At 39.8% G+C, this 23,726-nt stretch overlaps 1 protein-coding gene across 1 annotated transcript; it reads left to right on the forward strand.

Annotated features, from left to right (window-relative positions):
• The first annotated feature begins 3,867 nt into the window (after positions 1 to 3,867).
• Positions 3,868 to 22,393, forward strand: pnn (pinin, desmosome associated protein). The gene is made up of 9 exons (XM_055640514.1): positions 3,868 to 4,034; positions 6,371 to 6,442; positions 6,734 to 6,802; positions 13,229 to 13,301; positions 13,980 to 14,074; positions 15,111 to 15,186; positions 16,482 to 16,637; positions 16,721 to 16,859; positions 21,053 to 22,393. The coding sequence occupies exons 1-9, from the start codon at positions 3,922 to 3,924 to the stop codon at positions 22,156 to 22,158; spliced, it is 1,899 nt and encodes a 632-aa protein (XP_055496489.1). The 5' UTR covers positions 3,868 to 3,921; the 3' UTR covers positions 22,159 to 22,393.
• The last annotated feature ends 1,333 nt before the right edge of the window (positions 22,394 to 23,726 follow it).

Consider the following 23,726-nt stretch of genomic DNA (forward strand, 5'->3'; position numbering starts at 1 on the left):
TGGTGCGATTTGGGTGGGGTGGAGGTGGGGGGTGTGGGGTGTAGAGGGGGGGGGAGGAATGCCAAGGTTATTTGAAGTTAGGGAAATCAATACTCATACCAAGGGGTTATAAGCTGACCAAGCGAAATATCTCTAACTTTAAGTAACCCCAGCATTTCCTCTCTACATTGCCAGTCTATGACCTTTCATCAGAAGTTGGAAAAAGAGAAAACCAGTTTATTTAAAAAATTCAGAACATGGATTGTCAAAACCCCCATGAATAATCCCAACAGACAGGAACATGAAAAAATTCGGCATTGATAATCACATATGCAAAATACTGCAGTGGCAGAAAGTCATACTTTATGGGGCTGACTAATAAGAAATCTTCTGCATGATCTTAATTTGTATGATCTGTAAAAATCTTAATTTTTAAGATTATTCTCTACAACTGTTCTTGACAATTTATCCACTTACAGAGAAGGACTGTTAATTTTTTTGTAGACACAAGGAACTGCAAATACTGCCTTACAAAGAAAAGCACAAAATGCTGAGGTAATGCATGCAGAATCCCTGGAGGACATGGATGTGACATTTTGGGTTGCAATCCTTCTTCATACTAATTGTAGTAGGGCATGAAAGCTAGAAAAAAGATGGGCGTGATAAAGTCTGGGATCTGATAAGGAGATACCGGTGAGGGGGTATTTGGCAGATCAGCGGACACAGGCTGGAGATGAAAAGGAGCATGTTAGAGGGAATGTAAGGAGCTCAGTGGGTTGGGACAGAAAATCAATGGTCCATTCCCAAAATGATTTGTATTTTTTCTGAAAGGGGTCCAATATCAGCATGGTACAATATTAATAATGTTGTAATATCAACAATATTAAATAATCAAGTTGTCATCATTTTTACCGTTGAATTGTTCTCCAGATATCACCATGAGATTTATTATTTCTGTGTCCATGTAGCCACTAAAGCTTAGTAAAATTTAACTCGCAATGGCAACACAGAGGTGTGACTGGTAGAGCCACTGACATAACACCAGAGTCCCAGGTGCTGTCTGTGGAGTTTGCATGTTCTCCCTTTGACCGCATGGGTTTCTGCTGGCCGCTCTGGTTTCCTCCCACATACCAGACATGTGGGTTTGTAGGTTAATTGGCCTCTGTAAATAGTGTGTAGAGAGTGGATAAAAAAAGTGGGATAACAGAACTTGTTTGAACAGGTGATCGATGGTTAGTGTGGATTTGGTGGGCTGAAGGGCCTGTTTCTTTTCATCAATTAAATTAAACATTTACAAATAACTAAAGAATTTAGATATTTTTCTTACAAATGCCATACAAATGTCATTTCATACGTTCATTTTTATTTATAAATGTATATTATATATGTACATATATAAACAATTAATTGAATTTGCAATCTGGTACATTCTAGTGGAGAATTAAATATTTACAATTATTAAGTAAATAATATACTCTTACACATATTTGTATAGATACATGATCCTATATCATAGATATTGCGTTTCAGATAACCAGATATATTTACTCATAATTTTGAAACATGAAAATACTTATTCGTTTGTGGAATGAAAAAATATTGCCTACATATCGTTTTATATAAATATATAAATAGTTAATATGTATAAAGCATTCTATTTATTTATTGCTAAAATATACAAAATGATAAAATGAACTACAATGTTCTCCCTAAAAATACTAAGTAAGATGAATAGTGAGTATTTTTCGTTCGTATTAATTTCACGATTGTCTTAAAAAAATAAACTAAAAGACTACGCCTCAAGGTGGCGCCACTTGGTGTTGAAAATCAACCAAACTACAATTTATTGTGTTGCATTGTTTCACTTGAAAATTTTAAGTATATTTTTAACAAAATATAGGAATTAAACATCATATCTGAGTGCTGTATGGTGATTACTTCCAGCACTAAAGAATATTCTGAATCTTCTTCTATTCTTCAGTCTGAGAAAGGGTCCCGACCCAAAACCTCACATTAATGTCCTCCTGAGATGCTGTCTGACCCGTTGAATCAGTATTGGGTGTCGTTTTTTGTAAACCAGCAGATGCAGTCCTTTGTGTCACAATATTATTTTTTAAATCTATTTTGTTACTGCTTCCATGGTTGTAGAATTTTCTGCATGGTAAGATTTTCAATTTATAATGAAACACATCATGGAGTCATAGAAATTTCATCCCCAAAAGAATACAATTCATCCAACAGTGTCCATGTCAGCTGAGACAAAGAATGAATACATGCAAGATGCAGCATTCTTACTTTTGTAGTTTGTGCAACTTCAAGTGCACATCCAAGTACATCATAAATGCAGTAGGAGTTTCACCTTTTATGCATGCAGTGAGATTGTGATTCTTGGCATCCTTTGGGTAAAGCAAAATTTTCTCAATTCCACTTAAGTAACTCCAGCACTTAGACACAAAGTGTCTATCTTCAGTATATACCAGCATCTGCAGTTCCTTTCTATACACAAGGGGACTGTTTTGCCAAACACTTGCAGTATGTTCAACAATGTCTGTTGTATCTCCTGGTTACTAACCATGTTAACGTTCCTTCCCAATCTCATACCAACCTTTCTGTCCTGTGCCTCTTCCACTGCCAGAGTGAGGGCACACAACTGGAGGAACATATTCACTTATGCAGCTTACAGCCCAATGGTATGAACATTGAATTCTCCAATTTTAAGTTACACTCCTCCTTTCCCCTCATTCTTTCCTGTCCCCACCCATCATATTGTGTTCCCATTTCTTCCACTATCTCGTCACTCTCTCTTCCCCATACGATTTTCTCCTTCCACCTATATCCCTTTGCATTCCACTCATCTCTCCTTATCCACCTCGTTATAGGACACTGGTTTGACCATGACTGGTATTTCACAAATAAACGTGTTGAGTATTAAAAATCTTATTTTTCCTGCTTATGGGGCAAAAGGTATTGATTTTAGATGATCAGCCATGATCACATTGAATGGCGGTGCTGGCTCACAGGGCCGAATGGCCTACATCTGCATTTATTTTTCTACGTTTCTTTCTAAAAAGCAAAAACCATGGCACAAAACCTTCATACATTCAGGATAGACACAAAATGCTGGAGCGGGACAGGCAGCTTCTCTGGATAGAAAGAATGGATGACGTTTCGGATCGAGACGCTTCTTCAGACTCGGGTCTCGTCACCCATTCCTCCTCTCCAGAGATGCAGCCTGTCCCGCTGAGTTAGTCCAGCATTCTGTGTCTATCTTCAGTGTAAACCAGCTTCAGAAATTCCTTCCTGCACACTTCATACATTCAAAATGTCTATATATTCAATGGTGTTATACTTGGTAGAGGTTCGTACCTAGCTTTAAAGAAAGCACCAATTGCTACTCATGTTACCCGTTCAAGGGTTCGTGAATCTTCAAGCTCGTGTCCGAATAAATGTCAGTTACTGCCTGTTCCCGCACCGATCTAGAATATGTTATCCCGCCCACCACCTGTGACTGTGAGTTCCTCCAGCATGTTGTATCCATCTTCGCCACCTGTATGACTGCAGCGAGCATCCTGCCTGCTCCTTCTCCCCGAGTTCTCTGCCTGAGCCGGGATTGCACTGGTTCCCAAAGAGCTCCTCGAGTATCTTTGCTGGTTTCCAAAGATCCTTTAGCGGTCGTTGCTGGTTCCTGCTGCTGGCGTCTCCGAGCTCTGCCTCTGATTGGTCCGCTCTGCCGCACACCACGTTGCATATCTGCATTTGATTGGCTTTGTCCGCCGTCGACCACGCTGTTTTCCATCTGTGATTGGCTTTCTCCGCCGTCGATAACGTGAGTATCCGCCTATGATTGGCTGTCTCCGCAGGTGTGGGCGGGGCTAGGTGCCGCCGTGGGGACGCGACTCCTTCGACTCCCAGAGTGCTCCGCGCAGGGCAGCGACGGGCAAGATGGCGGTGGCGGTGAGAAGTTTGCAAGATCAGCTAGAGAAAGCCAAGGAAAGTTTGAAGAACGTGGATGAAAACATCCGCAAGCTAACAGGCAGGGACCCGAATGACCTCAGGTAACGGCGCTGTGGTCTCTCCGGCGCAAGGGGAAGAGTGCGAGCGGGAACCACGCTTGCCCGCGCCCACCGCCCCACATCATCCCGCGGCCTGGTGAGAGCCCGCCGCCGCTGCTCCCCGCTCCTCATGGGGCCACGGGAGAAGGGGGAGGCGCCGAGATCGCACTGTGAGGGGAACCCCAGGCTATACCCCATGCGGCTGCCCGCCATGGGCGGCCAACAGCGCCTCACGTGTGAGCTCGGCCTTGACGCTGGAGCTCCAGCGCATTGACCCCGCAACCCTCATCAATCCCTACCTCCTCCCCAAATGTGTATATATAGTACCTGAGCATCCCACCCTGGTAACTATTAACATTGTCCCAGTTCGTGCATTCCTTTATTTGGAGAGGAATAAAGCAAGTATTTGTTATTCTTTCCCATTACAATACTCTAATGATTGTGAGATCCTTGGATATACAGGGAATGGAGGGGATATGGATCATATGTTGGCAAACAAGAGTTGGTCGGCATCATGTTGCACAAACATTGTGGGGCCGAATAGCCTGATCCACGTAGTACTGCTTGCTCTACGTTCTAAAGCTGCTTCCATTCTGAGTCTGAAGAACGGTCCCGACCAGGATTGTAGTCTGCCCAGATGCTGCCTGACTTGCTGGTATCTACCAGCAATTTGTGTTTGCTCAAGATTTCAACATCTTGTGTTTTCATTCTCGCATATCTGGAAATTATCTTTCTCTTTCTTCCCCAACCCTATTTCCCGATTTGAAATTCTGGTCCATACAGACAGATTTCAACGTTTTCACTTCCATTGGTGTGCAGAATATGGATTAGTTTTGTTTAGAGATGCAGCATGACAACAGGACCTTCGGCCCAATGAGTGTGTCAGCCAGTAATCACCTGTACATTAGTTATATCCCACATATGAGGAACAATTTTACAGCAGCCAATTAACCTACAAACCTGTGAAATTTGGGAGGAAACTGGAGAAAACTCACACGGTCACAGGGAGAATGTACTGACAGCACCTGTAGTCAGAATTGAACATAGGTTTTAGCGCAGTTAGGCAGCAACTGTATCATTGCTGCCCCAAGGTGTTGAATGATAGAAATCAGTTCAAGATTTTCTGTCAAATTTTAAGATGAAGTCTATTTAAGATTAGAACATTTTGAATTTAATTGGGTGCGATCAATAATAATTGATTTATTTTACAGAATGCACAGTGTGTCAAGACAGCACTTAAGTTAGTGTCCTTAGTTTCAGTGGTGAAATTATGAGGTGCAAGTGCCATAGATTCTATGTGCCACTTTATCAAAAGCTAACTGGGTAGGATATTGGTAGCAATATAGTCACATTGTGCAATAGTGATCACATGATCAATTCATCATTTGGGTGTTAATGTGAACATTGATCTAAATGGGTTTTTTTTTAAATCGCAGAAATGAGAATTGCATCTAGCAAGGGTTGTAGAAATGCTATTTACATTTTTATCTCTAGTAAAGGTAGGGATAGAGGTGAAATGTGAATAAATAGGAAATTGTTTCTATTGCAATGCAGGCCTCAAATATAAAATAACATGAATGTACTGCAATCGTTATTTCATTGCAGATTTTTGACATGTGGTTATGCAGTGAATGGATTTGAAAATAGATGATAAGCAGTAAATGCTAAAGAGGTCAAGAGGGAAAAGGCATTGCAGAAATTTGCTTTGTATGTACACTGCTGAAATCACAGTCATTCATTGTTTATGCCAAAGAATAATATGAAGATTGTGATTACTAGATATAAAAATTGAGCAAATTAAATTAGAGCAAAAAGACATGTTGTTTGGCATGGATGAGCTGAGCTGAAGGGCCTGTTTCCATTCTGTATAAGCTAATGAACGTATGAGTACATCGGTATTTAATAACATTTTCTTAATGGAAAGAATAGTGATACAATTTCTCAGATCAGGAATCAAATACAAGCAAGAAACTTTGGAGAATATGCTTATTTAGTTTAGAGATATAACTTGGAAACCGGTCCTTCGGCCCACCAAGTTCACACCGACCCGTTCATATTAGTTCTATGTTAACCCACTTTACAATCCACTCCCTACACATGGGCAGTTTTACAGAGGTCAATTAACATACAAATCCACACATCTTTGGGATGCAGGATGAAACACCTGGAGGAAACCCATGAGGTCACAGAGAGAGCGTGCAAATTCCATGCAGACAGCACCCAAGGTCGGGTACTGTGGGGCAGCAGCACTACCATCTGTGTTATTGTTATTGTACAGAGCACTCTACTTGATGTCGATATTTATTCATCAGTTAATACAAATTTATTCTTAACTTCAGGCCCGGCCAAGCTAGACGTTTATCCATCACAGGACCTGGTGGAGGTAGGGGGCGTGGGATTGGATTGCTTAGGTAAGGTTGAAATTCTTTATCACTTCACGTCACCAGTGATGTGCTACTTTCAGCATTCATTGGAATTTGTGTATTTAGTTGGTGTATAAAATAAAATGGGAAAATGTTATATAAGCAGATCATGGAGAGAATTTTAAATTTATATTTTATATATTCTCTGGCTATATACTTTACTGCATTTGGGCTGTCACTTAATACATTTAAAGTGAAGCAGAAAAAAACATTTATTTTAAAGAAGTAAAATGGAAAATATCAGTCCCTTTAGCTGACTTGACTATTTTATTTATTTAGACGTGGACTCTCGGATAGCGGAGTGGGACCCCCAGCTAAACAGAGGGATTTGGATGGGGCAATCAACAGGTAAGAACATCTGCCTAACTGTTTCTTTAGCTTAATGTTGGAAGTTTTTCTCCTGTCTGCAGATGGATATGTGAAAGAGTTTAAAATAACGATTCTGGTTCAGTGATGAGGTGACACCTGGTTCTGATTTGAGCAAGTCTTGTTCCTCCCTGAGATTAAGATACAGCACTGACAGTGCAATTGATTTTATTCAGCTAGCAAGTGCCACCAAATTAGCTATAATGTAAGTAATTCTCTTTGTGCAGTGTGTCCTAGTTAAACCAAATATTCTGAGTCTTGGGTTTAAATTTTCTATATCCCACAACAATCCGTGTGCCATCTTTAAATTTACAAACTGTAGCAAGTCTTACTTGACGAAAATAATCCAATGAAATCAGTTTTGAAAATAAAAATGTCAGCTGGCAGGCATATTTACGTGCCCGGAGCAAGGAAATAATAGTAAATGTGACCGCTTGGATTAAGTGGCTGATGTGCAACAATTAGATATGTCTGTTTCTTCATTTGTGGTAGTGTATCTTAATCTTGTTCATATCCTTTGACCATGCCAGAGGCAGATATCTGATACAACGTCTCATGTATGTTACACGAGATCATTGGAAAGTGTTTTCGGGTGTCTTGATTTTGTTTGACATTCTGTATGTTCAGTTGTCAAAATCTTGACTTGACATTCCTAATTCAATTGCAGCAGTGATTGTTAACCATTGGACATTTTCACGTATGGCAGAACTCTGGTTGAACCATTGGGATGTATCCATATACATTTTTCTGTGGGTTGCTTTTATTTTAGTCATCTTTTGCTTTTATTGTGTCTCTTTTAACCCCGTCAAGAATTGATAGCAATGCTGATATTTTGTGCCCTTGTTTGCCAGTGGTATTTGAATCAAACCTGGTGTAGGAGTGGAGTTTTATCTAGCTGGTACTGAAAGACCTATAGGGTGATTCCACGAAAGGTCACTGGATCATAGATCCTCACCCACGTGGACGCAAAATTTAACTGGGGTACAAACGTCACTTCCGGTACATGTTATTGATGCTGGAAACGCGCACTTTCACACCCGTTAAAAAAAACCGCGAAAACGGCCCGTTTTTGAGCTGTAAATAACTGTGCCAGTCGGGGTGACCGAGGCACAGTTATCTTACTTTAGAATCCAGAAGATAAAGAAAAACAAAGGTAAAGACAAGAGGGAGCTGAAGGGGCAACAACAGTGGAAGTGGTTAGCGGACATTCGTCGTGGAGATATAAAGATAGAAAATATCGGGAATTATCGCGTTTGCTCACTGCATTTCATCAAATGTAAGGCATTATTGATGCTTTATCTTTATTAATTTGTTATATAAAAAGTTTTAAAAGTGAAAAATCCATCATTAAAATTGCAAAATCTTCCATGGTTCTCAGGTGGGTTTTACCATGCAAAAAGAAAATGCTTCTGAAGCTACATTTACCATTTAAATAATCATAAACCATAACTGCGTTTTGAAATGAATTTTACTCGGATGCAAGCTAAGGAATGGGATAATTGTCAGCTGTTAATTGGATAATAATAATAATAATAATAAAATGTCCTGATTTTGTCCAATTAACAGCTGACAATTATCCCAATTCCCTAGCTTGCATCTGAGTAAAATTCATTTCAAAACACATTTATGGTTTACGATTATTTAAATGGTAAATGTAGCTTCAGAAGCATTTTCTTTTTGCATGTTAAAACCCACCTGAGAACCATGGAAGATTTTGCAATTTTAATGATGGATTTTTCACGTTTAAAACATTTTATATAACAAATTAATAAAGATAAAACATCAATAATGCCTTCCTTTTGATGAAATGCAGTGAGCAAACGCGATAATTCCCGATATTTTCTATCTTTATATCTCCACGGCGAATGTCCACTAACCACTTCCGCTGTTGTTGCCCCTTCAGCTCTCTCTTGTCTTTACCTTCGTTTTTCTTTATCTTCTGGACTCTAAAGTAAGATAACTGTGCCTCACGGTCACCCCGACTGGCACAGTTATTTACAGCTCAAAAATGGACCGTTTTCGCGGTATTTAATAGGTGTGAAAGTGCGCGTTTCCAGCATCAATAACATGTACCGGAAGTGACGTTTGTACCCCAGTTAAATTTTGCGTCCAAGTGGGTGAGGATCTATGATCCAGTGACCTTTCGTGAAATCATCCTATAGACATCTCTGAAGTACATCAGGTTTTTACAACAAATTGCATCTCATTTATATTGATAATACTTTATTTTTTTGTTACTTGAAATTGAATTCTCTCACGAGGAATTTGAGCTTGATTTCCATGATTTTTTTTTTTCATGCAACTGAAATTTTCTGCCATTGATTGATATATGGTCCATATTGTAGATCAATCCCTTTCTCTTTCTAAGAGCTTGAGAATCGAACCTGTTGAATCCCTTCTTTGGTTCCCGGAGGCCAGTTGTATAATGTGGAAGTATCTGTCATGCATTCTCAATACTATCCATGTTTCTCAGGCAACTTCCACCATGGGACAGAGGTGGGGGGGGGGGGGGGGGTGTAAAAAAAGGAGGGGTAGATACTTTATTGATTAAGGACACTGTTACGGCAGTATTCCGAGATGACATTACTGATGGTTTGACCAGTGAATTTATATGGGTGGAACTGAGAAATAAAAAGCGGATGATCGCTTTGTTGGCAGTGTACTGTAGGCCCCCCCCAAATAGTCAACGGGAATTAGCAGAATACATATACCGGGAGATTGCATGCAGCTGAGAGACCAATAGGGTTGTCATAATAGGGGATTTTAACTTCACCGATATACATGGGACTGCCATAGTGCCAAGGGCTTAGATGGGGTGGAACATGTCAAATGTGTTCACAAACGTTTCCTAAGGCAATATGTCGAGACCCCAATAAGGGAGAGGGCAAGTGATGCAGGTGTCAGTGGGCGAGTCTTTTGGGACCAGTGACCACAGTTCTATTAGATTTGTAATAGTTATTGATAAATTATAATGGGTATTGATAAGAACAGGGTGAGCCCAAAAGTTAATGTTCTGAATTGGGGCAAGTCAAATGCAATGGTATTAGACAGAACTTTAAAATTGGATGTTTGTCGGCAAAGGGTCGATCAGAAAGTCGGATGCTTTTAAATGAGTGTGAGAGTTCAAGGCATGCATGTTTCTGTTGAAGTGAAGGGCAAGGCATGGAACCTTGGATGACAAGAGAAATTGGGGCTCTGGCCAGGTAAAAGGAGGCATGGGGCTGGTATTGGCATCTGGGACCAGGTTCATGACTGAGGAGCATACTTAAAGAAGGAAACCAGGAGAGCAAAAAGAGGGCAGGAGATAGCTTAGATGGATAATATTAAGGAGAATCCAAGGAGATTTTATAAGTACATTAAGAGAAAGAGGGTCAGTTTAGGGAGGTGGGGCTCCATACAAACCAAAGCGGTCATCGGTGTATGGAGCTACAAGACAGGGGCAAGTTACTCAATGAATCATAGAAAAAATCATGAAGGCATGAGACATTGGGACAGTTAATGGAAGACTGTTGAGGACAGTCCGTATTACGGTTAAGGAGGTACTGGACATCCTGGGGCACATAAAGGTAGATAAATCCCCCAAGTCTGACCAGATATATCTGAGGAATCTGTGGGAACAGGGGAAGAAATTGCAGGAGCCTTGGCTAAGATTTATCAACCATCGTTAAACTTGGGTGAGGTGGTAGGTGATGGAGGGTGGCTCATGTTGTACCACTGTTTAAGAATGGCTGCAAGGAAAATCCTGTGAACAATAGACCAGTGTGCCTTATATCTGTGTTTAAGAAGGAACTGCAGATGCTGGAGAATCGAAGGTATACAAGGTATACAAAAACGTCTGAAGAAGGGTTTCGGCCCGAAACGTTGCCTATTTCCTTCGCTCCATAGATGCTGCTGCACTCGCTGAGTTTATCCAGCTTTTTTGTATGCCTTATATCTGTGGTGGGCAAGTTACTGGAGACGATTCTGAGGGATAAGCTATATGGGCAATTGGATAGGCGGGCTGATTAGGGATAATCCGCCTGCGTTTGTACAAGGGAGTTCGTGTCTTACGATATATATATGTATATATAATTTTTTTTGAAGAGGTAACTAATAAGGGGGCAAGGCCGTTGGTGTTGTGCATATGTACTTAAGCAAGGCTTTTGATAAGGTTCCACATGGTAGACTGCTCTGGAAGGTTAGATCGCATGGGATCTAAGGAATGTTAGCACACTGGACACAGAATTGGCTTATAGAAGTAAGTTGAGGATGGAGGTGAAAGCATGCTTTTCAGACTGGAGGCTGGTGATAAGTAATGTGTCTCGGGAATCGGTGCTGGGCCCATTGTTGTTCATGGTTATGTCAACAATTTGGATGAGAATGTAGAAAGACGGAACTGCCGATGCGGTTTACAAAATAAAATACACAACGTGCTGGAGTAACTCAGAGGGACAAGCAGCATCCTTGGAGAACATGTATAGGTAACGTCTCAAGTCTGAACCTTTGTTAAGGAGTACAGGTACATTGTTACATGAAATTGGCGTCACAGTTAGATAGAGTGGTAAAGAAGGCTTTTTGTACATTGGCCTTCATCAGTCATGGTATAGAAGTTGGGACGTTATGGTCCAGTTGTACAAGACGTTGGTAAAGCATTTGGAGTATTGCCAGTTGCTAAACACTTTAACTCCCCCTCCCGTTCCCACACTGACCTCTCTGTCCTCGTGGGCTTCCTCCATTGTGAGAGTGAAGCCCAGCGTAAATTGTAGTAACAGCGCCTCATATTTTGCTTGGACAGCTTACACCCTAGTGGTATGAACATTGAGTTCTCTAACTTCAAGTAACCCTTGCTTTCCCTCTCTCTCAATCCCTCCCCCTTCCCAGTTCTCCGACGTCTGATTGTCTCCGAGTACATTTTATCTCTGTTTGCTTTGTTACCTTCTCCCAGCTAACAATGATCTATTCTACAGATTCCTGATTTCACTCCTTACACTTCCTTATCTATGTATTTCCCTCTCCCCTGACATTTGTCTGAAAAAAGGGTCTTGACACGAAAAGTCACCCATTCCTTCTCTCTGGAGATGCTGCCTGTCCCTCTGAGTTACTCCAACATTTGGTGTCTATCTTTGGAGTATTGTGTTCAGTTTTGGTCACCCTGCTATAGGAAAGATGTCATTAAGCGAGAAATAATGCAGGGAACATTTATGAGGATGTTGCCAGGCCTTGAGGTATAGGAAGAGGTTGGGCAGCTTAGGACTTTATTCCTTAGATTACAGGAGGCTGTATGGTGATCTTATAGATGTATCAAATCATGAGAGGTCGATAGGGTGCATGCACAGTCTTTTACCCAAGGTAGGGGGAATTAAAATAAGAGGACATCTGTTTCAGGGAGAGGGACAAGTTACCATACAAACCTGAGAGGCAACCTTTTCACTGAAGGGGTGATGGGTATATGAAACGAGCTGCAAGAGGAGGTAATTGTGACAGATACTATAACAGCATTTAAAAGATACTTGCACAAGTACATGGATAAGAAATATTTACAGGGTTATGAGCCAAATGCGGATAAAAATGGGGCATCTATGTTCGCGTGGACGAGTTGAGCCGAAGGGCCTAAGTCAACGTCAGACTTCTGATCAGAGCAAACCTGCTCCTGCAAGCAGAGTTGTTAGATTGTATTTTGGTTAATCGCATCTGTCCATAACCATGGGCAGCAAAGTGGCACAGCGGTAAAGCTGCTGCCTCACAGTGCCAGGGTCCCAGGTTTGATCCTCACTATGGGTGCAGTCTTTGCGGCGTTCAGTTTAGTTTATTGTCACGTGCACCGAGGTATAGTGAGAAACTTTGATTGCGTGCTAACCAGTCCGCGGAAAGACAATACATGATTACAATCGAGCCATTTACAGTTTGTAAATTCTCCCTATGATCGCATGGGTTTTTTTCTGGGTGCTCCAGTTTCCTCCCACATTCCAAAGATGTGCAGGTTTGTAGGTTAATTAGCTTCTATAAATTACCCCTCGTGTGTAGGATCTGAAAGTTGAATAGCATAGAACTAGTGTACGAGTGATAGATGGTCAGCATGAATTCGGTGGGCCAAAAGTCCTGTTACCATGCTGTATCTCTAAACTTTAAAAAAAAAGTAAACTGAATTGCTCTCAGCTGGGAAATTGCAAACCAAGAATTGCTCCCCACTGCCAACTGAGATATCTGGGAACATTTGGCTGTTCTTTATATAAGAATCTGACCATAATTGAAGTGTACAGAGAAACCAGCAAATGTGTGAGTTGAAAGAGAATCTTGCTGTTAAATTCATGCAGTTTAAAACATTTTTTTACGAGGAATGAAATGTTTATCTGTGCGGGAACAATAGTTAAATGCTTTGTTAAACTCTACTTGGAATTGACCCAATACACTGATTAAATTTGTAAATAGGCTGGGAGATCGTCGTTCAAGAAGAGAGTCACGTCAAGACAGTGACGCAGAGGACGATGAAGATACAAAAAAGGTATTATAAATTTACAGAATTAAACCGTATAAACTGAACAAAAGTGGCGCAGGAGCATGCTCGTCCCAGAGGATGATATACTATCATCCATCACAATCGGTCTACTCTTTTAAAAGTATATATGTATTTTCTACCTGTGAATCTAGCATCACTGCTGATAACTATATTCTGCACTTGGTATCTTTCATACCCTGCCTATTGGTCTTGAGTTTGGCTTGATTGTATTTGTGCATAGTATTATGTTATTTGATTGGATAGTATGCAAAACAAAGCTTTCCACTATGCCTCTGTACACGTGACCATAATAAACATAATCATTTCTGTTTCATTGTTAATTACAATGCTAGATTGATAATGGAACCCATGTCTCTGATGATCCAGGAGTCTGCTTTAAATTCGCTTTCCTGCTGAAAGGTGGGAATTGGGATGGCACATGAGCTGGATGGTCATGGGCTAATGAACACACTTTGACTAAGTATCGTGGATATCCACTGAGAAATAGATGGAAATTCTTTTTAATGCCTCTGTAATTAGCCTGATGGCAGACTTTGTTTAGTGTTTCGATAAGATACTGACTAGATTCCAGCACTTTGAGATTTTGTGCATTTTCATCTTGTTAAAAGGTGGGAATAGGTTTATACTGAAATGAAAGTAAGGTTCCCGCTATATTCTTTGCAGCCAGCGTTGCAGTCTTCAGTTGTTGCTACCTCCAAAGAAAGGACACGCCGAGACCTTATTCAGGATCAAACAATGGACGAGAAGGGCAAAGAAAGGTACACTTTGCTATTTAAAATGAAACAATCTTGAACGTGTTAATACAGTATCCATTTTGATTTTTGAAGGCTTAGTAGCATTTGCAACTGTTGAGGGAAAAATATCATTGCACAAAAGTATCGGCTGAAGTCATGTTGTATAAGAAAGAACTGCAGATGCTGGTAAATCAAAGGTAGACACAAAATGCTGGAGTAACTTAGCGAGTGAGGCAGCATCTATGGAGAGAAGTTATTGGAGACGTTTCAGACTGAAGAAGGGTCTCGACCTAAAATGCCGCCAATTCCTTCTCTCCATAGATGCTGCTTCACCCGCTGAGTTATTCCAGCATTTTGTGTCTACCGTTGCATTTTGTTTATTGCTCAGGGTTGAGATTAATAAAAGATGTGGTCTGAGAAGTTGAATTCACACCTCAGCTGTTTTAAGCTAAAGGTTCTTTGTGAAAAATGTTCTGTGTGGCATGTCTTTATGGCTTTATTGCTTTTTGATTGGTCAGGGTTTTTTTTCTTAATTTGTGTCAATTCTGTTTAAGGAACAAGTACTACTTTGGTTTAGCACAAGAATCTGTTACTTAACTTAATTTTTGTAAGTATATTGCATGATACTGTACTGTTCCAAGAGCAAACAATGGTAATCGCTGATGACTTTGAAGGATTTTTTGGTTTCTTTCCAGTTCTATTGCCTGTGAATTTACAATTCTATTCGCTTTGTGCATGTATGTTTTTAAGGCTTCTGTATTCTTTAAGGCTTATAGAGTGTTGATCAAATCTATAAGCAATAACGTTAGGAGGAATTAATTTCAACCTTCGAGCTCACACTGTCATGATGGCTGATCCACTCCCTCCCAGTGAGGTCCGAAATGACCAATTCTATTAATGTAACAATGCCCGAGTTATAAATAATCATATGTTGTTGCTGAAAGAACATTTAATAGTGTATATGCTGTAACCCTTCTGATAGTGCTTAAGCTTTTTGATAGTTCATTGCCAAGACAGCTGATTACAAAGTATTTGATTGTTCCATTTGTTTCTTAAATAGGAATCGGCGGATGTTTGGCCTGCTGATGGGTACTCTACAAAAGTTCAAGCAGGAATCTAATGTTGCAACTGAGAGGGTATTTTTTTTCTTTATTATCTGATGTCTTTTGTTAAGAGGCCTGATTATTGCACTATTTTTGTTTTCAACTTTTGTGTTGTGTGTCATTTTCTACATGTTGTTTCCATTGCATGCATGCTCATTCTCTATCCAACTTAAAACACTGACACTCAGAAAGTATCTCCTGCTTTCCATTCCCAGCATTTATCTCCTCTCTTGGGGAAACTGGAAAACAAGCTTTTGAGCTCTCAGAAATGTTCTGTTTGCTGTGACTGGTTGAGGACTACAGTGTCTTTTATTTAACCTGAACCAGACATCTGACCGGTTTGCAGTGCCATTGTGTATTAGTTTAAATGGCTGTCACATAGTCAAATTGATTGTTTAGCACTTGCTTTAAAAAAAAATGCAAAGTAGTAGAGATGATGGGAGTTTTAAGCTGTCCCATCTGACCGACTTTAAAATGATCTCACATGAGCAGTAACCTGGTCTTTCCCAGGTCATCTCCTGCAGGTAGAGATCCGTTGACAATTTTTTTGATCTATAACAGCGAGTCTGCAACCAAAAGTTTAATTGCGATACCTAACAATGGGTTATGACATCAAGATTACAGAAGAAAAGACAACATGCTATCCATGCTGATGAATGCATTAATGCAGAATATCTTCAACATGCATTAAATGTGTGGATACTTTTAAGTATTTTCATCCATTCAATTAAATGAAATATTTGAAACTGTACTAAATGTCATAATAAATTGTTCCTTTATCCACTGGTAACCCTACGGTGTATAATAGTTCACTTTAAGCGCCTCAATTAGTGTATTGTTTCTTAGTTTTCAGCTCGTTATCCAAGACGACATGTAAGTTCACTTAAAATTATTTGTACAACTATGTAATTCAGAACTTCATTCCACTGGCTATCGTCACAGGTTTTGCACTATTCCCCTGAAGTTGTATTGATGGACAGCTTTTGTATTGTTCTGCAGTAAAGAAATTCTGTATTTTAATTTCTGTTTGAATGTGTCAGTCTGCAAACTCCTTACACATTGCTGAGATTTTAGCAATGACAACAGATCATGTTCTGTTAATTTCAGTAGCTATCGTAATAATTTCTACTTTAAGAACTGTTGTGTACTGCAATGTTTAGTCCACTTATTGCATCAGTAGGAATTGAGAAAATAATGAATTTTCAGTGTTATTGTGGATGGCAAAGTGCAGGTGGGTTAAGAATTTTGTTTTACCCCCATCGTGGTGTGACTGAAAAGAAGTGAGGGATTTTCTTTATGATTTGATACAATTTTTCTCCAATCTGCAGCAAAAAAGACGGCAGGAAATAGAACAGAAGCTTGAAGTGCAAGCTGAAGAAGAACGTAAACAGGTAGAAAATGAAAGGAGAGAATTATTTGAGGAACGTCGTGCTAAACAATCTGAACTAAGACTTCTTGAACAAAAAGTGGAACTAGCCCAGTTGGTAAGAATATATTTTTGTCTGAATCGGTAGTTAATACATTTTATGGTACCTTGAACTTTAACATGTCTTCCTTTTTCAAACAGCAAGATGTTTGGAATGAACATAATTTAAAAATAATCAAATACATAAGAACCAAGACAAAGCCGCATCTGTTCTATATTCCTGGCAAACATTGCCCGGCTACTCAAAAGCTTTTGGATGATTCCCAGAGGAAGATGAATGGTATGTATTTTCATAGTATTAAAGAGGGTCAATGGCACATTTCATGTGCACAGTTATGTTTCATAATGTAGCTGTTGAATTGAAAATTTATTTTGGCATTTGTTTTCTATTGGGTTTCTGGGTGATGATCTGTAAGAATTCTATCCACCAAGTTCTCCAGTGTATCATCGGTGAATGTAAATTCTTTTGGGAGAAGAGGCTTATCTGTGGCTTACCAAGGAGGTGAAGATTTAATTCAAGGAGGGGGACCTCATTGAAACACAGAATAGTGAAAGGCTTGGATAGAGTGGATGTGGAGAGGATGTTTCCACTAGTAGGAGAGTCTAGGACTAGAGGTCATAGCCTCAGAATTAAAAGATGTTTTTTTAGGAAGGTCGATGAGGAGAAATGTCTTTAGTCAGAAGGTGGTGAATCTGGAATTATTTGCCACAGAAGGCTGAGGAGGTTGTCAGTGGATATTTTTAAGGCAGAGCTAGATAGATTCTTGATTAGTACAGGTGTCATGTTATGGGGAGAAGGCAGGAGAATAGGGTTAGGAGGGAGGGATAGATCAGCCATGATTGAATGGCGGAGTAGGCTTGATGGGCCGAAATTTGCTAAATTTGTGGGCACTAAAGGGGTCAAGAGATTCAATAGTTGGGTGGAATAATGGATGAAGTTAAGGATAGACCACAATCTTACTAATTGGGACAGGTTTTTGTGGGGGGTTTTTTTTATTCTTGTGTGTGGTACCACCAAAGTGCTGGTGTCTTTCTGAAAGCAAGTTCTAGATCTCACCTAATCTGCTCATTCTAATTAACATAATCTAATTTCTGGATAAATCTTTAAAGACTGGATCTTTTACTTTTGTGCAACAACTTGAATCACCTTGGTCATCTCGACACCAATGCATGGTTCAGAGACACAGGAAAATACAGATGCTGGAACACAGTGCTGGAATAACTCAGTATTGTACTGATTGTACTGGGGGAGAGAAATCTGGAAAAAAGGTGGGAGCGGGACAAAGTCTGGCAAATGCTGATTACGTACAGGGGGGGGGGTGATTGGCAAATGGGTGAACAAACCCAAGAGATAAAGAGGAGACCAAAGGGCACAAGCAAGTATATGGTGTTGATAAAGAGTTGAAGAGGTGAAACAGCCAGAGGGAGATATTTGGGTGGTAGGGGACAGATGTCCTTGTATGTTTTTACATACTTGACTAATAAATTAATTACAATTACAATGGGGGTAGAGGTAGGGGTGCGGTAGTTGGAGAATGGGTCAAGAAAGAGGTGGGCTGGGGGGGAGAAGAAAAATAATTGGGTAGGGTGTTACCTTAAAATTGGAAAATTACTTGTTTGGGTAAGTGCTTTGTTCTATGTGTAGCCTTGTTAATTTGCATTACTCTGAGCCATTTATGTACATAACATGCAACAATTGTAATGTGGATTTAACTTGAGGTGGCATGGTATTCTACTATGGTCCTGAGAAGCGTTGGCTATTTGAATGAGATCATCCACCTGATGTGATCGAAGGATCTGACTGTCTTGGTTCAAAATTACTTCCAAATTGTATATTAACTTAAAACGACAAAAGTGTTAATTCAACCATCTTGCATGAATAGTTACAACAGGTTGGAGTCGAGATAATCTTCACCAACCTAATAAACCACTACAACTAATTTGCTTTAGATTTAGTAACATTTGTTAGCCACCCACTAGCATGGGCCAATTGCAAAGTGAAAGATTGGATGTTTTCTTTTGAAATTTTGCTCTGGCTCCTGGATATCTTGTGTGATATTTCTAATTTGTCCCTGTGAGTGTTTGCATTTTTCAGGCTAATGAGTAACTCAAGAAGATCCCATTGCTGAAGGATTACAATAGTGGTAGAAAAGTTGGTGGTTCGTTTGTATAGAGAGCAGATATTGCGATTTAAAACTCTGAATATTTTCAATGATAAGGACAATGAAAATTATAATATGGAGGATGTAGCAAATAGCTTTAATAATTTTTTTGTAAATGTTGGACCAGACCTGGCTAAACAAATCCCTGATCCAGGGACATCTGGAGAATCTCCTGAGAATTTATTGGAGAGAAATCCCTGCTCTATGTTTCTTATGGCAGTAGATGAAAAAGAACTGTTGGACATTGTTAAAACATATAAAAACAAAATGTCTACTGATTTCAACGACATTGACATGTCGTTAGTTAAGATGGTTATTGAGGGGATTTCCAAACCTCTAACATTCATCTGTAATTTATCTTTCCAAACCGGTACTTTTCCAATCAAAATGAAAATAGCAAAAGTCATACCAATATACAAAACTGGGAACAAGCATCATTTCACAAACTATAGACCTGTTTCTTTACTCCCTCAATTCTCCAAAATACTAGAAAAAATGTTCAACAATAGACTAGACATATTTGTAGAAAAGCATAAATTAATCACTGAAAGTCAATATGGATTCAGATCAAACAGATCAACATCACTTGCAATAATAGAATCAATTGAAGATATCACAAACGCTATTGACAATAAACTATATGCAGCTGGGATATTTATTGATATAAAGAAAGCATTTGATACGATCAATCATGATATTTTATTAAAAAAATTAGAAAGGTATGGCATCAGAGGTCTAGTACTGGATTGGATAAAAAGCTATTTAAGTAACGGGCAACAGTTTGTGAAGTTGGGTAGCTACAGTTCTACATGTTTGGACATTGCTTGTGGTGTCCCCCAGGGGTCAGTGTTGGGTCCAAAACTATTCATCATGTATATAAACGACATTTGTAATGTGTCCAATGCCTTGAGGCTGGTCTTGTTTGCAGACGACACAAATATTTTTTGTTCTGGGGAGAATTTAAAACAACTACTGGACAAAATAACAAAAGAAATGGGCAAACTGAAAACATGGTTTGACAGGAACAAAATATCATTAAACTTGAGCAAAACCAAAATAATGTTATTTGGTAATTGCAGAACAATTACACAAGCAAATATAAAGATAAATGGGGTTGAAATTGAACGAGTTCATGAAAATAAATTTCTTGGGGTTATAATGGATGATAGAATCAGCTGGAAATCACACATTAAACATGTACAATCCAAACTGTCAAAAAGCATTTCTGTATTACACAAAGTTCTGGATTACGCAGGTTCTGGATCACAAATCACTCCGTATTCTCTACTGTTCACTAATCTTACCCTATTTAAATTACTGTGCAGAAGTCTGGGGCAATAACTATAAAAGTTTGCTACATTCATTAACTATTCTGCAAAAAAGAGCAATATGTATTATTCACAAAGTCAGGTATCTGGGTCACACTAATCCATTATTCTTACAGTCAAAATGATTAAAATTAGAAGATTTGGTTGCATTTAAAACAGCACAGATAATGTTAGGGCCAAAAATAAAAACTTCCCTGGAAATATACAAAAATTATTCAATGAGCGAGTGGGGGGTTATAATTTAAGAAGAATATTTAATTTTAAGGTACAAAGAGTCCGCACGACCAGAAAAACTTTTTGTATTTCGGTCTGTGGAGTAGGATTGTGGAACAGTTTGAATGTGGAGTTAAAGCAATGTCCAAATATGAACCAGTTCAAAATGACATACAACAAACTTTTTTCACAAGGTACAGGGATGAAGGGGATGGTTGACAAACAGGGGTTAATGTTTATTTATTATTTATTTGTGTTTTTTGGCTACTTCATACACATTACTTGTATGGGTATATCAGTTGTATGTATATATATATATATCTGTATGCATCTCTAAAATTGTCTGGGGTATAATTATTATTAATTAATTAATTATTAAACATGGAAGAAGGGTTTAGGGAGAAGGGGTGAGATTAAATAAGTTCTTCTTCTTCTCACTCCTTTTCGAGCTTGTAAAGAAAAAGTGTTGGACATTTAAATTTTGCTTTAAGCTTTTCATTGCTTTGCAAATATTGCCTGCAATGTCCAATTGTTTGACTGTTTCGATTTTGTTGTTGTTATTTATTCCTATTTATGTCTTTACTTGTTCGGAACAAATAAATAAACTAAACTAAATAAACTAAATGTGGGGTTTAAACTATTGTTTTTCCATCAAGTGAACTCATTCTTGTATGCCTCCTTGCTGTGTTGCAGTTTTATTGCTTTTATTGAGCCAGTATTTTAGTTTGGGTTTTTTTGCATGCAACTTCATTTGTTTTTAAATCCTGCAGGCATTTTCGAGCACAGGCGTCTGGAGTTTGCAGATCAGATTAACAGAATGGAGGTTAGACCTAGACGTCAATCATTCAAGGAAAAAGAACAGCGAGAAATGCAGAAGGAAGAACAACCAAACGAGGAACAGGAGGGTAAGGTGGCTCACCGTGAGGAGATGGAGGAATTAGGTAACCAGAACAATGATGTAGAAATGGAGGCAGCAGAAGAGAAAGTGGAAGTAGTTACGGATAAGAGTGATGCAGGGCAGCAGCAAAATAAGCAACAGGAAGAGGAAGCTGAGGAAGAGGTAGAGGAAGGGGAAAGCAACAGTCAGCCAGAGAGTGTGCCAGTTGACGGTAAGGAAGCTAGCCAGAGCGTGGAGAATGATCAGGATATGGTGGAGGAAGTAGAAGAGTGCATGGAGGAGAGAGTAGAAGAGGTTTGTAGGGAGCCGGAACCGGAGCCAGAACCTGAGCCTGAGCCTAAGCCAGAGCCAGAGCCAGAGCCTGAGCTGTTACCTGAACTTGAGCCCAAACCAGGATCTGAGCCAGGGCCTGAATCCGAACTTGAAAGTTCGGCTGGGCATGAGCTGGAACAAGAAAGTCTTGCCACTGCTCACCCGGTGGAGTCGCAAGTAGAACCAGTCAGGGTGTCGCCGAAGAGAAGCAGGAGCAAAAGCAGAGGTCATGAGAAAACCAAGAGTAAAAGTAGGAGTCGTAGCAGCAGCAGTTCCAGCTCGGGCAGTAGTTCCAGCAGCACCAGCAGTGGCAGCAGCTCAAGCAGTAGCAGCAGTAGGAGCAGCTCCAGCAGCAGCAGCAGCAGCAGTGGCAGCAGTAGCAGAGACAGCAGCAGCAGCAGCAGCAGTAGCGAGAGCAGGAGTCGGAGCCGGGGTCACAGCAGAGATAGAAAGCGCAGGAGGAGCTCGGATCAAAAGCGTAGGGGTATTTCCAGTGCAGACAAGGACCGTAAGTCATCAAAGACTAGTAGCAAAGATCTAAAAGGTTCAAGGGAAAAGGGATCAAGGTTAGATAGCAAGAGGTCTATATCAGAAAATCGTTCAGGCAAAAGGTCTTCACGGACTGACAGAGATCACAAATTGGACAGGAAAGACAAAAAGCACTAATTCACCAGACTGGGAATAAAATGACTTTAGGAAGGCAGCGTACTGCTTTATGTGTACAATGTACCTGATAGGTGGGATGTTTTCTTTCAGCTGGTGATGAAGCCGCCTTAAGTCTTGCTTGCTGTATAGTACTTTTATTTGAAAACCATGCGACAAAATTACCATTGGTCCCTGTAACTTTTACAATGTTTTGTATGCACATGTTTCTCCAATTACAATTAAAGTGTATTTCTGAAGACAGCGTTTAATGGAAAATATTGTACCAATCTTACTAGAAGAATTAGTCTTTCCTCCCCTTTTCAGTGTTTTTTTTTAATTTGGTGTATTCAACCACTGATGCTCCCACTGTACATTTGAAGTTCCAGGGGGTAAAATATCCTCCCAGTATTGTTCTTAGCGTAAAGATGGTTGTCATTGAATATGTACTATACAGTTTCTTTATGTAGAAATAAATGTAAATTTTAAAGTTGTTGAACTGTTTGTCTTTATTTTAAAGTTTGCCGCAAAAATGTCAAACCAATCCTTGATTCACAAAAGCTTGCTCTTTATATGCTTGTGGGTTTTAACGGATGCTGGCCGCTAACGTCCCTCGAGTTAAAATGGTCAAGGAAGGTTATAATGTCATAAGGAATAAGAACAGAATTAGGTCATTCAGCCCATCTAATCTACTCTGCCATTCAATCATGACTGATCTATATCCCTCCTAACCCCATTCTTCTGCCTTCTCCCCATAACCTCTGACACCTGTACTAATCAAAAATCTACCTATCTCTGCCTTAAAAATATCTACTGATGGTCTCCACAGCCTTCTGTGGCAAAGAATTCCACAGATTCACCACCCTCTGACTAATGAAATTTCTCCATCTCTTTCCTAAAATAACGTCCTTTCATTCTGAGGCTGACATAGTCCTAGATTCTCCCACGTGGAAACATCCTCTCCACATGCACTTTATCCAGCCCTTTCACTATTCTGTATGTTTCAATGAGGTCCCCCCTCATTCTTCTAAACTCCATTAAGTAAAGGCTCAGTGCCAACAAATTCTCATCAGAGCTGAACCCACTCATACCTGGATAATTCTTGTAAACCTCCTCTCGACCCTCTCCAGAGCCAGCACATCCTTCCTCAGATATGGTGCCCAACATTGCTCTCAATATTCCAAATGCAGCCTTTCCAGATCAGGAAAGAATTTGAGTTAGTGTCATACCACACAGAAATATGTCCCTCAGTCCAACTTGTCCATGCTCACCTAGCTCCCATCTAAGCTAGACCCATGCACTATGCCTGGTTCTGACCTCGAGCTCCAAACGCCGGGACTCCTACCTCGAGCCCAACAACAGCTCAACCATGCGGAACCGTATCAAATGCTTTGAGGTGCATATCGACAAGGTCTACAGCTTTGCGATTGTCATCTTTCTTGGTTACTTACTTCGTCAGATTTATATGACACTATCTCCCATGTACAAAACCATGCTGAATATCCCTGATCAGTCCCTATCTATCCAAGAGCACATACAGTGCCCTCCATAATGTTTGGGACAAAGACCCATTATTTAATTATTTGCCTTTG

This window comes from Leucoraja erinacea, chromosome 9 (genome assembly GCF_028641065.1).
Source record: "Leucoraja erinacea ecotype New England chromosome 9, Leri_hhj_1, whole genome shotgun sequence".
Taxonomy (NCBI): Eukaryota; Metazoa; Chordata; class Chondrichthyes; order Rajiformes; family Rajidae; genus Leucoraja; species Leucoraja erinaceus.

Coding starts and splice junctions, on each gene's coding strand:
- pnn (XM_055640514.1), top strand. CDS start 3,922: ATGGCGGTGGCGGTGAGAAGTTTGCAAGATCAGCTAGAGAAAGCCAAG. Junction 13,302..13,979: donor ACGATGAAGATACAAAAAAG/GTATTATAAATT, acceptor TATTCTTTGCAG/CCAGCGTTGCAGTCTTCAGT. Junction 16,860..21,052: donor TTCCCAGAGGAAGATGAATG/GTATGTATTTTC, acceptor TAAATCCTGCAG/GCATTTTCGAGCACAGGCGT.